This window comes from Trachurus trachurus (genome assembly GCF_905171665.1).
Source record: "Trachurus trachurus genome assembly, chromosome: 7".
NCBI classification, from domain to species: Eukaryota; Metazoa; Chordata; class Actinopteri; order Carangiformes; family Carangidae; genus Trachurus; species Trachurus trachurus.
The window spans coordinates 27,767,468-27,780,532 of NC_139901.1; the positions used below are offsets into that span (position 1 = coordinate 27,767,468).

At 43.5% G+C, this 13,065-nt stretch overlaps 1 protein-coding gene across 1 annotated transcript in view; it reads right to left on the reverse strand.

The window, feature by feature from the left end:
• Positions 1–13,065, reverse strand: part of plxna2 (plexin A2) — a gene marked incomplete at both ends in the record, with an annotated part of 185,588 nt that overhangs the window by 1,373 nt on the left and 171,150 nt on the right. Inside the window, 4 exons of the mRNA XM_083976069.1 lie at positions 3,074–3,224; positions 9,022–9,234; positions 9,340–9,509; positions 10,151–10,341. Coding sequence (XP_083832195.1) covers positions 3,074–3,224; positions 9,022–9,234; positions 9,340–9,509; positions 10,151–10,341 — 725 coding nt within the window. The remainder of the gene's footprint in view (positions 1–3,073; positions 3,225–9,021; positions 9,235–9,339; positions 9,510–10,150; positions 10,342–13,065) is intronic.

Sequence of the window (13,065 nt, forward strand, 5' to 3'; positions counted from 1 at the left end):
TTGTTTCAACATACGGTGTATACGACTGTGTGATTGTGTGTGTGTGTGTGTGTGTGTGTGTGTGTGTGTGTGTGTGTGTGTGTGTTTGCTCTGGGGGATCAATTTCACCCCAGACAACACCAGACTGGGATGTGGTGTTCAAGTCAATAATTGATCATTCAAACAAAATAATTCATCAGTGGCTCTTATGCAATGTGTGATTTAAAACATTCTGAGGTAAGAGATTAAATAATGAAGGAACTTTGGGGAAACAAAGTGGCACCAGTGTTTGGTTAGTTTTTTAGTTTTTTTTTTGGTCACCTATTCAAACTGGAGGTCACCCAGGGGTTTGTGCCAGCCGAGGTAGGAAAACACATCAGTCATAGATATTAATAAAAGATGTGGGTTGTAAAAGCATTTTGTCAACCCCCGACTCTCTGCTGTAAAATACCACGGCGCTCTGTTTATTTCTGTGCTTTCAAGACATTTTACAAGGTGAATCATGTCTCAGCTGATGGGAATGTCATTCCGGTGCCAATATTCATTTTCAGCCGTTTGGGTTTTTGGCAGGCTCGACGCCCGGCAACCTTTTTATGCTTTTTCTTCTATTCGTCTGGAGAACGTTTCAGCGCCATCCTTGTTCCCCTTTTCTTTTTTCTTCTTTTTTTTTTGTGTGCACAGCATGGCAAAGCTTTGTTTGCTGCCTGTCCTGTGGCAGAACACAGTATCTGCTGCTGCCGCTGCCCACCTACCATCTTCCACTCATCTGCTTAAGTGCTCTTAAAGGCTGGCAGCTACCGGCGCAGCGTTTCCTCCTCCTCCTCATCGGGCCAGATAGCAATCTATTATTAATCTGTGGAGCTGTATGCAGGTGCAGCTCCTACTGCCATCTCCCCAAATCCATTTAAAGTAGGCTGCTGCAGCTCTGGCTCTTTGTGAAGAGGCTGAGTAAGAATGAACGGCCGTTAACTGTGCTGGATGAGGTCTGTTACGCACTGCACTCGTTGAGGCGGCGGACGCTGCAGGAGTGATGGCACTTGTGCAGAGTGCATGCGTGCACGATGACGAGCGCGCTTTTGCATGCGTCTCCAATCTCCATGCATGTGTGAGCCCAGACTGCCACGACTGCAGAGGCAGCAGAAAAAAGGGGGAGTGTATGAGATTCATGGGGAGCAAAGGAGAAGCTGACTGGATAATGGGTAAAAAGAGAAGGAAGGTACAGGAAGAAAGAGAGAGAGAAAGAAATAAAGAGCAAGAGAGAGAGAGAGAGAAAGATCCAGTGGTCCAATGTAAAGGTCAGGCTAATGCTTCCCAGAGGAGGAGCTGACATTAGAAGCAGAATGTCTCCATGAATGCTCTCTCCTTCTCTTTCTTCCCTATCCTCCTCCCTCCGTTTTAATGCTTCCTGTGATTTGACAGTGTGTGTGTGTGTGTGTGTTGCCTGTGATTCTGTCCAATGAAAGCCCCCCCGCCTCCCCGCTCCATACAACAGTAGACCCACTCCGAGTCTCCGGCTCAGCACAGGCAAAAGGACAGAGCGCCATGCTGAGAGCTTGTAGACATCCACTCTCTCCTCCACAGATCAGACGCAGCACCTTGTTAAGCTCCGGTCTCACTAGACCTGCGGGGCCGGGGGGAAGTCTGCTGAAGACTCTGAGCTGACCTCACTAACCTCGGTGCCAGATATGAATAGCCTTGAAACGACCGAGGGCCAGGACTGCACGTATATATATGCATGTGCGTTAAAGTGTGGGGGGTAAATGTGCAGCACAGCTTTCGTTCAATCTGCCCCGTTAATTAGCGTCTGATTTACAAAGGCAGCAGCAGCAGCTCATTATGCAACCGCAACCGGCGCCGTGGCGACCGGCCTCCAGGTGAAATCTTCAAGTGGAGGAGCTGCAGTGTGCGGATCAGAGGAGGGAAATGGGAAATGATGCTGCAGTACAGTAAAGGCACTGATGTCACTGCTCAACCGCACATGAGAGAAACAGTGACACAGTCAATGAGAATACGATATAACCTATTATCTGTAGGAGTTGATATTGTTAATGTTTGGGAGTCATTGCAGGGAAAGAGAGAGCGATAACCCAGCAGAATGGAGCATCATTAGTGTAGAATAATAATATAAAGTGTTACATAATAGTCAGATGTACTAATTTCTATCTCAGAGATCAGAAGGACGACCCAGATGCCGTCCAAATTCAAAAATGTTCTTCCGTTCTCTGATATGAAATGAAATGGCCCTCTTCAAACAGACCATCTTACATCACTGAGCCCAACAGACTGTTTGTTTATCTATTTTCATTTCAGAATTGTGCCATATGGATGCATTTCCCATGCAATTCTTGCCAAACTGTTTTTCAATGTGGTAAAATAGGATTCATTTTCTTGTCTGTAAGGCTTCTATAGGTTTATAAGGAGAGGTGAGCTCCTGTCCAATCAGGATCCAGTTCAAATCAGCAGCTATTCCTATCCAGTGTTTCACATTTCAAAAGAGTAACTGTAATATTTGAGGGGGGGTGGGGGTGTTTGATAATGATAAACCCCCCTACATCTATACATATTGTGGGATTCCTTCTGAAAATATTTTATCATTGCATTTCACCTTGATAATAATTGTTGTGGAATACACATACAGTACTAGGTATCAGGACAGTTACGTTTTTATCTCTGGTGCCACTAACATCTTCACGTCTCATCTGGACCTGCACAGACCTACATATATATTGCCTACAGTATATATTAGTGAAAATTGCTCAATCACTATGGCTCGATTGAGTCTGTGTGATAAGACAATGTTAAAAGTGGGTGTGAGGATGTTGAGAGAGTTGTAAAAAGCCTCACTTTGTGTCATTTTTCATTATACATTGTGATTATTTTCACCCACACACACTATCCCACTATCCATCCCCACCTGCTGTCACCTTTCTGTGATAAAATTTAAAATACTCTTCTATTTGTTCATGCTCAGGGTTTTTGTACAAAACTGTCCCGTGTAAAATCTGCAGATCCTTGCAGAAATCTCTTTCCCAAATTTGTCGGAGTTTCCCATGAATGCACACACATCAGGCAGAAGGCTCGGCTGCTCACTGACCTCCTCGCTGTACTTGCTGACGTAAGAGTAGATCTCATTGAGAGCGCTGAGCATGTTGAACTCTGTGGAGTGCAGTCTGGCCTGTTCTGCCAAGTAGGCGTTCATGTCCTGGTCGCTAATGGCCGGCAGCCGGTTGATGTCGGCGTAGTACCTGCAGGACGAGAGACGAGGGACGGGGGGGGGGGGGGGGGGGGGGGGACACTTGGCATCAATAACAGAGACTCACTGAGTCGGTGTAATCGCTCGACGGAGACCCAGATTCGTTTTCAGTCAAATTTCTGAGCTGTAATATCACTTTCACTAAGAATAGACGGCTGCTAAAGAAAAGGCTTCGAAGATATGACGACATCGAAATACTTCGAGAATTCTTCTCGCATGCCCACCCGGCAAACACCGATGTATGAGGACGACCACGCTGCCGCTGCTGACCCCCCCATGACCGGGAGTTTTGGAAAGCTGCTTACGCAAATTTCAAAGATGAATGACACACTGCTGACCGTCGCAACCGACGTTTCGGCAATTAAACAAACAACGACGGAGCTGAATAACACGGTAACGGCCATGCAGGAGAGGCTGGGCGAGGCCGAGGTGCGTATTGCACACCTGGAGGAAACCTCGGAGCTGCTGCTGAACGACAAGGGGAACAATGATAAAAAGATGGAGGACCTGTGGAATAGAGTGCAAGTCCTGGAAAACCATAGCAGGCGAAATAACGTGAGGTTGGTGGGACTTAAGGAGACCTTCGGCACGAATGGGACGCTGCCTGAATGTGTTCAAAAGATTCTCGCGGAGGGGCTCGGGATTGAAACTGACGGAGAGATGGAGATCGAGAGGGCGCACAGGCAACTGGCACCGATGCCAAATGCAGATCAGCCCCCGAGGCCAGTGTTGATCCGCTTTTTGAGGCAATCTGCGAGGGACAAGGTGATCAATGTAGCCAAGGAAAAGCGAGGATTTGTTTGGGAAAACTGTCGCCTTTCTGTATTCCCAGATATGTCCAGGGAGCTGGCGCAGAAGAGGAAAGCGTTTACACCGGTGAAGCGCAAACTATATGAGCTCAACATCAGATACACGCTGGCTTTCCCCGCAACGCTGTACTTCAAATGGAGGGGAAAAAACGTGAAGTGCAACACTGTCGAAGCTGCGGAGAAGATCATTAATGAGTAATGATGGAGGAGACGTGGATTGAGATGGACGGAGTGAGGTGAGCTACGGTTTACACCCAATGTTGGATGATGCGTTTTGTACTGAACTGAATGGACTCATTACTATACACATGTGCAGGTCAGAGAGGGCCTTCTCTTGACACGGGACGGTTACCATGGGAGCGGCGTTAATCCCACGGACCTTATGCGTGTTACTCTTTTTTTTCTCTCTTCCTTTTTTCAACAGCGAGGAGCGGTCAGCACTCGGACACTGGTTGCGTTATAGCAGCCGGACACTTTTTGTTTCATGTTTATGTGCAAGTTCAGTTTGCATTGTTACATGGTTGTTTAGTCATATGTGTTCAAAAACAGGCAGGTACAGAGCAATAAATGACCATATGGAATCAAAAATGATAACATTCTCCACTACAAATGGTTGTGGTTAGACATTTATGGTATAGAGTAATTATCCATCCTCCTTCTCCTTTTTGTTTTGTTTTTTATTTTTATTTTCTATTGATATTATCATCATTATTATTTTTCTTTCATCTAGTAAGGAAACAATGTCATGACAAGCAGACCAGTTAAGTTTATTTCTTGGAACATAAATGGTTGCAGTAGTCCTATTAAAAGGAGGAAGATACTATCATTTTTGAAAAATAATCAAGCAGATATTGTTCTAATACAGGAAACCCACATGCAGGGTTTAGAAGCAGAGAAATTTAAAGTGGGATGGGTGGGTTATATTTTCCATAGCTCATTTTCAAGCAAACGTAATGGGGTCTTGATTTTGGTTCACAAAAACATAAGTTTCATCTTGCGAAAACAAACTAAGGATGCAGAGGGAAGGATTATCTGTGTTGAAGCAATGGTAGAGGGAGTGCCCCTTGTATTATGCAACATATATGCACCTAATAAGGGAGATCCCAATTTTTTCCACAATGTGAATAAAATACTAGGAGATACTGAAGGTGAAATTGTTCTAGCTGGGGATTTTAATGAAGTTATGGATCCAGTACTGGATAGGAGTTTATTCAGACCTCCTCTCATGACCAAGGAGAGAGAGGCCTTACATATGTTAAAAAGAGACGTGGGACTAATAGATATATGGAGGTTGACAAACCCAAATGCAAATGATTTTACTTTCTTTTCCCACTGCCATAAAACTTATTCCAGAATAGATTTTTTTCTAATAAGTACTTCCCTGGCAGACAATGTGGCTGGCTGTGACATAAAGACAATCACTCTTACAGATCATGCTCCTGTTGAGCTGCTTATCAAGGCCAGTCTAAAGACTGAAAGGAGAGGTAGATGGAGACTAAATACTGGTTTAATGTTGGACTCAACTTTTAGAAAGACAATAGAAGAGGACTTAAAAACCTTTTTTGAAATCAACATTGGTAGTACTGAAGAAATAACTACTGTGTGGGAAGCCTCAAAGGCTTATGTAAGGGGAAAATTCATAGCACAAGCCGCTAAAAAGAAAAAAGAGAATCTCACCAAAACTAAGGATTTAGAAAAGGAGATAAAAGATAAGGAATTAGATCTGTCGAAACACTTTTCTAATGGGAAATTTCAAGAACTCTGTAAGCTTAAATACTCTTTACATGAGATCTATAATAAAAAAGCAGAGTATGCACTTTATAGATTGAAAACAAGCTTTTATGAAGGTGGAGAAAAAATGGGGAAATTATTAGCAAGACAGTTAAAGGAAAAATTCTGTGCTAATACTATACCAGTTATAAAGCAGGGGGATGTACAATTTTTTGCTGCTACAGATATAAATAGAATATTTCAACAATATTATGAGAAGTTGTACACATCCTCCATATCTCCAAATGCTTCACAAGAAGACATAGAACAGTTTCTCCTTAATATAGACATACCCAAGCTCCCACCTCAGGAGGCAGCCGGATTGGAATTACCCATAACTGAGGGCGAAATAAGAGCAGCAATTTCCTCAATGAAAAATGGGAAGTCGCCGGGTTATGACGGACTCCCAGTAGAATATTATAAAGCTTTTGTAGATACTGTTGTGCCAGTATTACAGAGGGTATATCAGGAGATGTTTGATAAGGGTCGTGTAGCTCCAACTTTTAATGAAGCGGTAATTTCATTAATCCCTAAAGCAGGCAGAGATGCAGCAGATCCCTCCAATTTTAGACCTATAAGTCTGCTCAACCTTGACTGTAAGATTCTTACAAAAATTTTAGCAACACGTTTGCAACTGGTTTTACCGAGTATCATCCACCCAAACCAGGTTGGTTTCATGAAAAATAGAACTTCTACTGATAATGTCAGACTCCTGCTACACTTGATGTGGCTGAGTCAATCTCAAAACACTCCGATAACTGCTATTTCTTTGGACGCAGAGAAGGCTTTTGATAGGGTGGAGTGGCAGTTTCTGTTCTCCACCCTATCTCATTTTGGCTTCAACACTAACTTTATTAAATGGATAAAGATGCTGTATAAAGAACCTAAAGCAGCAGTGATGACAAATGGAATAACCTCCCCCTTCTTTAATCTAACCCGTGGTACTCGACAGGGATGTTCATTGAGCCCACTATTGTTTATCATCTTTTTAGAGGTTCTGGCGGTGTCTGTTAGAGCACACCCTGGAATAAGAGGAGTAAGGGGAGGAGACAATGAACATAAATTGTTATTATACGCTGATGATATTTTAGCAGTTGTATCTGAGCCTTTAACTTCCCTACCACATTTGATGAACACCATAAAAGCCTTTTCAAGATTTTCGGGATACTCCATCAACTGGAGCAAATCTGAGGCAATGCCTGTCTCCAAGACATGCACTTCATCTATGGTAGAGAAGTTTAATTTTAGGTGGGTACGACAGGGAATGAAGTATCTTGGCATCAAACTTTCTGAGGATATAGACAAAATAGTGGCACTTAACTTAAACCCCTTACTTCAAAAGATAAAAACAAACCTTGATAAGTGGGGAAAACTAAAACTGACATTGTGGGGAAAAATTAATGTTATAAAAATGATTACTGCCCCACAGTTTAGTTATGTGGCAATGATGTTACCATTAAACATACCATCCACCACTTTCAGACAACTGGATGATGTAATAAAACATTTTCTGTGGGGAGGGAAAAGATCGCGACTTAAACTGAGAAAGTTATGTACACATAAAGAGAAGGGGGGGCTGGGCCTCCCAGATCTCAGATTGTATCATTTAGCTTTTGAGATGGCCAAAATAGCAAGGTATTGGCCAGCCGCAGAGGATAAAGCAGCCTGGATGGAGGTAGAAAAGGAGATATGCTTGCCTTTCCAACCAATAGAGGTGTTATCACAGAAAAGGTCTAACATTACAAACCCAGTACTTCTACATTCAAAGGATGTTTGGAGCAAGGTACATAAAATGTTTAGACTTAAACACACTCTTCAAAGGTATTCATCATTGTGGCATAATCCTGATGTCTGTATTGGGAAGAAACCTGTGTTTTGGAAACAATGGCACTCTAAAGGTTTAAGTACCATTAATGATTTGTTTGTAGATGGGGTGTTTTCGTCATATGACAAACTGTTGCAGAAATTTAAGTTGACGGGAAAAGATAACTTTTGGAAATTCTTGCAAATAAGAAGTTGTATCTCATCAAAACCATACAATATTACTGATAATGTGGTGATAGATTATATGAAACTCCCACTTGGAAAACGAAAAGCCTCACAATTTTACAAAATTGCTAACTCTTCTCTTGGTAACGACTCTAACCAGTTAAGGTTGACTTGGCAGAGAGATCTGGGTGTAGAGTTTAGAGATGATAGATGGGAAAGAATTGTGGCTGAATGTGGTAAATATGTGAGAGAGGCAAGGGGTAAACTCACACAATATAATGTACTACAGAGATACTACTACACACCATCTAGACTGTATAGGATGAAGATACTGGATAATGATTTGTGCTGGAAATGTAAACAGGTAACTGGAACCCTTATACACTGTATGTGGGAATGTGTGTTAATCAGACCCTTTTGGACTCAGATTCTAAATATACTGAGCAACTGGCTCGGAGCAGAAATCTCCTTGAGCCCAGAGCTTTGTTTATTGGGAGATAAATCTCAGTTACCCAGTATTAGTAAATGTGACTTTTCTGTAATTTCAGTAGGCACAGCAACAGCTTGCCGAGTCATTTTAAGGCATTGGAAGGCACCAGATATTCCGCAGTTGAAAGAATGGGTCAGTACAATGACTGCAACTGCATCATATGAATGTATGCTCAGCAGATTAAGTGATGATAGGGGGGAGGGGGTGACCCCTTGGGACAGGTTCTGGAATTACATAAAGATAAATGATGACCCCCACTAGGATTTAATATTTTGCTTTTCTTGTTTTGTTTTGTCGTACTTCCCTAGGGGTATTTGACAATACTGTATACACCAGAAACAAGTCTTTATGATTTATGATGTACGGATGTGTATAGATATGTTACATGTCTAGTTGATATTGTTGTGTACCCTTTGAGAGACAAAATATGTCTGTCACGGTTATAATTTTATAATTTAATAACAACTACTTGTTTTGTATGGAGAAATACTCTATGTTTGCCATGTACCGAGCCTTAAAAAGTTCAATAAAAACTTGAATTCCAAAAAAAGAATAGACGGCTGCTAACAGTCACTCTCACTCACAAGAGGCTTTTTTTTGTTAAAGAATCTGCTTGAGAAGTGAAGGCAAAGAAGAAAGAGAATGATGAATCCATTTTTCCAAAGATCGTAGTTTTTTATTTTAAGAGGATACAAAAGAAAAAAGAAGATGTGAAAGAGAGCAGCTCCTACCTCTCTACCCAGCTCTTGTAATTGGGGATATCTTTAGCGTAGAGCAGCTTGTTGGACGGGGAGTCTTTGCCCAGGCGGTGCTCTGAAGTGGAGCAGGAATCCATGAAGGTCTGAGCCACCACGGACAGACAGGCGTCCGTGATGCTGCTCTTATGGATGTCGAACACGAACTGCGGGTTCTTGATCACGTTCACCCAGAAACGCAGAGGAAGGCTGCGAGACGGAGACAAAGACAAAGAGACGATGTAGGAGACGTTATCTTTGACCTTGGGTCACTTATATCAGGACATCATAAAAACCACAGAAGGAGTTTCTTACCAGTTGCTTTTCCATGTGTGACGCACGTCTGTGTCGTGAATGCCGTGTTTGTCCGCCTGCTCGTCCAGGAAGTCAAACATGTATTTGATGGCCAGAGGGAGAGTGCTCCCCCTGTGGACCGTGCTGAACAACGTCTCGAATAGATCGTCCACAAATTTTTGTAGAGTACCCTGAAGAGGAAGAGGAGGAGACAAGTGAGACAGATGCAAAGATTATAATTTTTTTATTTATTTTGCACGAACATGTCATTTTAAATAGTATGAACAATCATTATGATTGATGATGTGCGAAAGGGGAGGTATGAAACCCAAAGGAGCTTTATATGAAAACCTCACCCATGAATAACATAATCAAAAACCAAATTTGTTACAAGTAAAGACAAGAAAATGAGGAATAATTAAAGGGGAATTGCTGTTTTTTTTACAATCTGGACCTTATTTCTAAGGTTTCGCGGCAGATAATGTGTTATTTAGAGGCTGCATTGCGCTGCCCTGTAGACTCACATTATATGGATATACGCGGCTCTCGGCTGGAGCTAATTTCGTCAGAGCAACTTGTAATGACACCAAAGTTATCTGGGTGAGTAAATGATCGTATTTTATGCTAGAAATAAAGTCCAGATTGTAAAAAACGGCAATTACCCTTTAACTATTCCTCATTTTCTTGTCTTTGTAACAAATTTGGTTTTTGATTATGTTCTTCATGGGTGAGGTTTTCATATAAAGCCCTTTTGGGTAACGAAAAATACGTAGAAAAAAGTTAGTATACAGTGAATATAGGAAAGAAAGGTTAGACTAGAGTGTTCCTGTACCTTTGTCGCCAGTAGCCTGGTCAGATAAATCTCAGAGACCATCTTGCTGCCGCGGTCTCCTTCCTTCTGGTCTCCGTGCTCGTGGTTCTTCACCAGGTGCCACACCTTCACGCCGCTCTCCAGATCGGGCGTGATCATGGGAGCGCGCGAGCGAAGGCTGTCGGGGCTGCCCGTGTAGCGGAACGAGGAGTCTGTCCGGAAGAGAAGACATAAAAAAACACACAAAAATAAGATACAGATAAATACAAAAATCTTCTCTTTGGTGCTCCATCTTGGAAATTAAACACACACAGACACACACTCGCAGCCCGTCTCTCATTTCCATCTCTGGTTTGTAACTCATTACTGGGCCGAGTCCTGGGCTAACCCTCCTGCTCTGAGCCATGCTGGGAGGGAAATTGCAGTGGTGGATAATTTCATAGAACAGCAGAGTAATGAAAGGGAGGGGAAGATGTTGTGGTCTGTGGCATCGCATTGATTATCAGTGGCCCTCTTGAAAACAGAACCCCCCCCCCCCCCCCACTACGCTGCCCCCACACCTGTTTTGCTCGAGCAGGACAAAGGAAGGAAGAGATTTACAAAATGTTATTTACTCTCTGCTTTCTGCTTCTCCTGACTGACTTGATAAATCGTTTGTGTCTCTCTCTATACGCTCTTCTCCTTTCTCTGTTCCCTTTTTCCCCCCCTCTGTCCTTATATAATCCCTGCTTCACTGGCTGAGACATGGTCGTGTCTGGCTCCTCTTAAAAGCGTTCATAATTGGCTCTTTCCACTGCCACAGTGTGCCAACGCCTTGTTGCAAACGTCCCTGTCACACTCTAATCAATGCATCAAAAGATCCCTAATTTGTTAAGCAGTGAAGCCACCCTCCTTCATCCATCCATACATCCTCTCCCAGTCGCTGCGCCTCCTGTGTTCCTGCCTCCTCCTCGTGCCTCCCTTTCGCTCACTCACTCAGAAATGATGCTGGTTTCAGTTTCTCTAATTAGCCGGCATCCAACTCCTGGCAGCGCGGCTCTCCTGGGGGATTCAAGATCTGAGGATCTCAATGAGGAGCCTTCTCACCTGGGCTTCAAAGGCCGAGCTCAACAACAAAGCTTTTTGCTGCCGTTACAGCCACTTATACCTTTCAAATAAGACCGACTCCCGCCTCTGGAGTGGCCACAAGGGACCGGTGGGGGTCGGGGGGTGGGGGGTGGTACAGGGGGGGGTTTGAATATATGTGACTGTGTGCAGGAAGGAATCAGGTCCCAAATCCCCATCTTAATCCACTCACTGGTTTTTACTGCACTTCCATTTCCTCATCCCCTCCTTCTCCATCTTTCCCTGCACCTTCAGTCATTTTCACAGCCCACCCCAACCCCCCCCCCCCCCCCCCTTTTTGCTGCAGTCCCCCCCGCCCCCCCCAGCTCCAGGACACAGCACTGGCAGCAGGGGAGGGTGTTTGAGGCTGATTTTTAAGGCCAGCGAAGGGGTGCTGGCGGTGTAAATTGAGTCAAGATGCTAAGTGTTGAACGTCAAATTGGTACGAATCCATCAGCAGGTGTCGAGGTGCAGCTGTGCCAACCCCCGTGATTGATGAGGGACGGGGGCTCGTGCCAGCGGCGCTTCTGCTTCCTATGCCACGCACATCCGACTTCAGCGCCTGAGCAGCCGCGAAATAAATAAATAAATAAATAAATGGATGAATTTAAAAAAAGGAAGAGGAAGGTGTGGGAGACGACAACCTCTCAGCAGCTCAGCGCAATTTCACAACAGATTTCATTCAGATTATCGAGGAGCCCAAAAACTCCTTATTAAGGCAAATTAAGATAAGATGTTAAAATTTAAAAAAAAAGCGTAATGCACTGAGGGATTCTTCCTCTTTGGTAATTACATCTGTCATCATCCTGTCTCCCCCCTCCTCAACCACTGTGGTGTTTTGATTCAAAGAGAGAGAGAGAGACTGACTGAGGATCATTAATTGTCTAAAGCAGAGAAGCAGTACAATCCTGGTTAGAGGATGTAAAGAAAATATATACGTATACTGTAAATAACAGTGTCTAAAAACTTGCTACTCTATGTGCACTGGAGGATTAGATCTAGTGAGCAAAGCCAAAAGAACAATTTAAAGCAAAGGGAGTCAAGGGACAAATGGTGAAACAAGCCGTTATCACCTCACCTCTTATCTCTCAACGCATAATTTGGCTTAATATCTTTAGGTGTCTTCAGTTTACACATCTGTACACAGCACTTGTAGTTGTAGTTGTTTGGAAGGAGAAGCTGTGTTTGGCAGTTTTTAAAGGCAGCGTTCGCTTTCTGTCCCCGGTCCTGATAATTGACAACGCTCACTTATCTTTTTCTGTTTGTGTGAAGCATCATTCACAGAGAATAATTAGCAATCACAACTTGCCTGATGCTGACTCGTTCTGTCTGGCATTGGACCAAATTTGGCACCAACACAGCACAAACTGAAGTATGCATATATTTGCATGCACGTGCTGTATATGCATGTGTGGGTGCAAGTGTGCATGCAACTATCAGGCCACTGCATATTTATTATTATAAGACATCATCTTCGTTTCTTTTCTATTTTTTTCCACCTTTCAACAGAAACTGGACCTGAAGAGCAGCAAACTGCAGCAGACCCAGTTGGAGAATGAGTGAGAGGCTGCAACCCCCCCCACCCCCACCCCCCCTCCCACCTCTGCAGCAAAAAGCAGAGCGCTGCCAAACAGAGCTGACCCTTTCTTTGGCTTTGTTCATAGCTGAAACAATGACTGATCTAAAAAAAAACAAAAAAACTTCTTGATGTGTTTGTGCAGCAACACGACTACATCTGCATGGGATCAACTGTTGATTAACTGACTCTCAGAGTCCGTCCGCAATTTGCTTAAAATATGTGCCGTGTGGCATTTGGAGTAATCAGCGCAGCA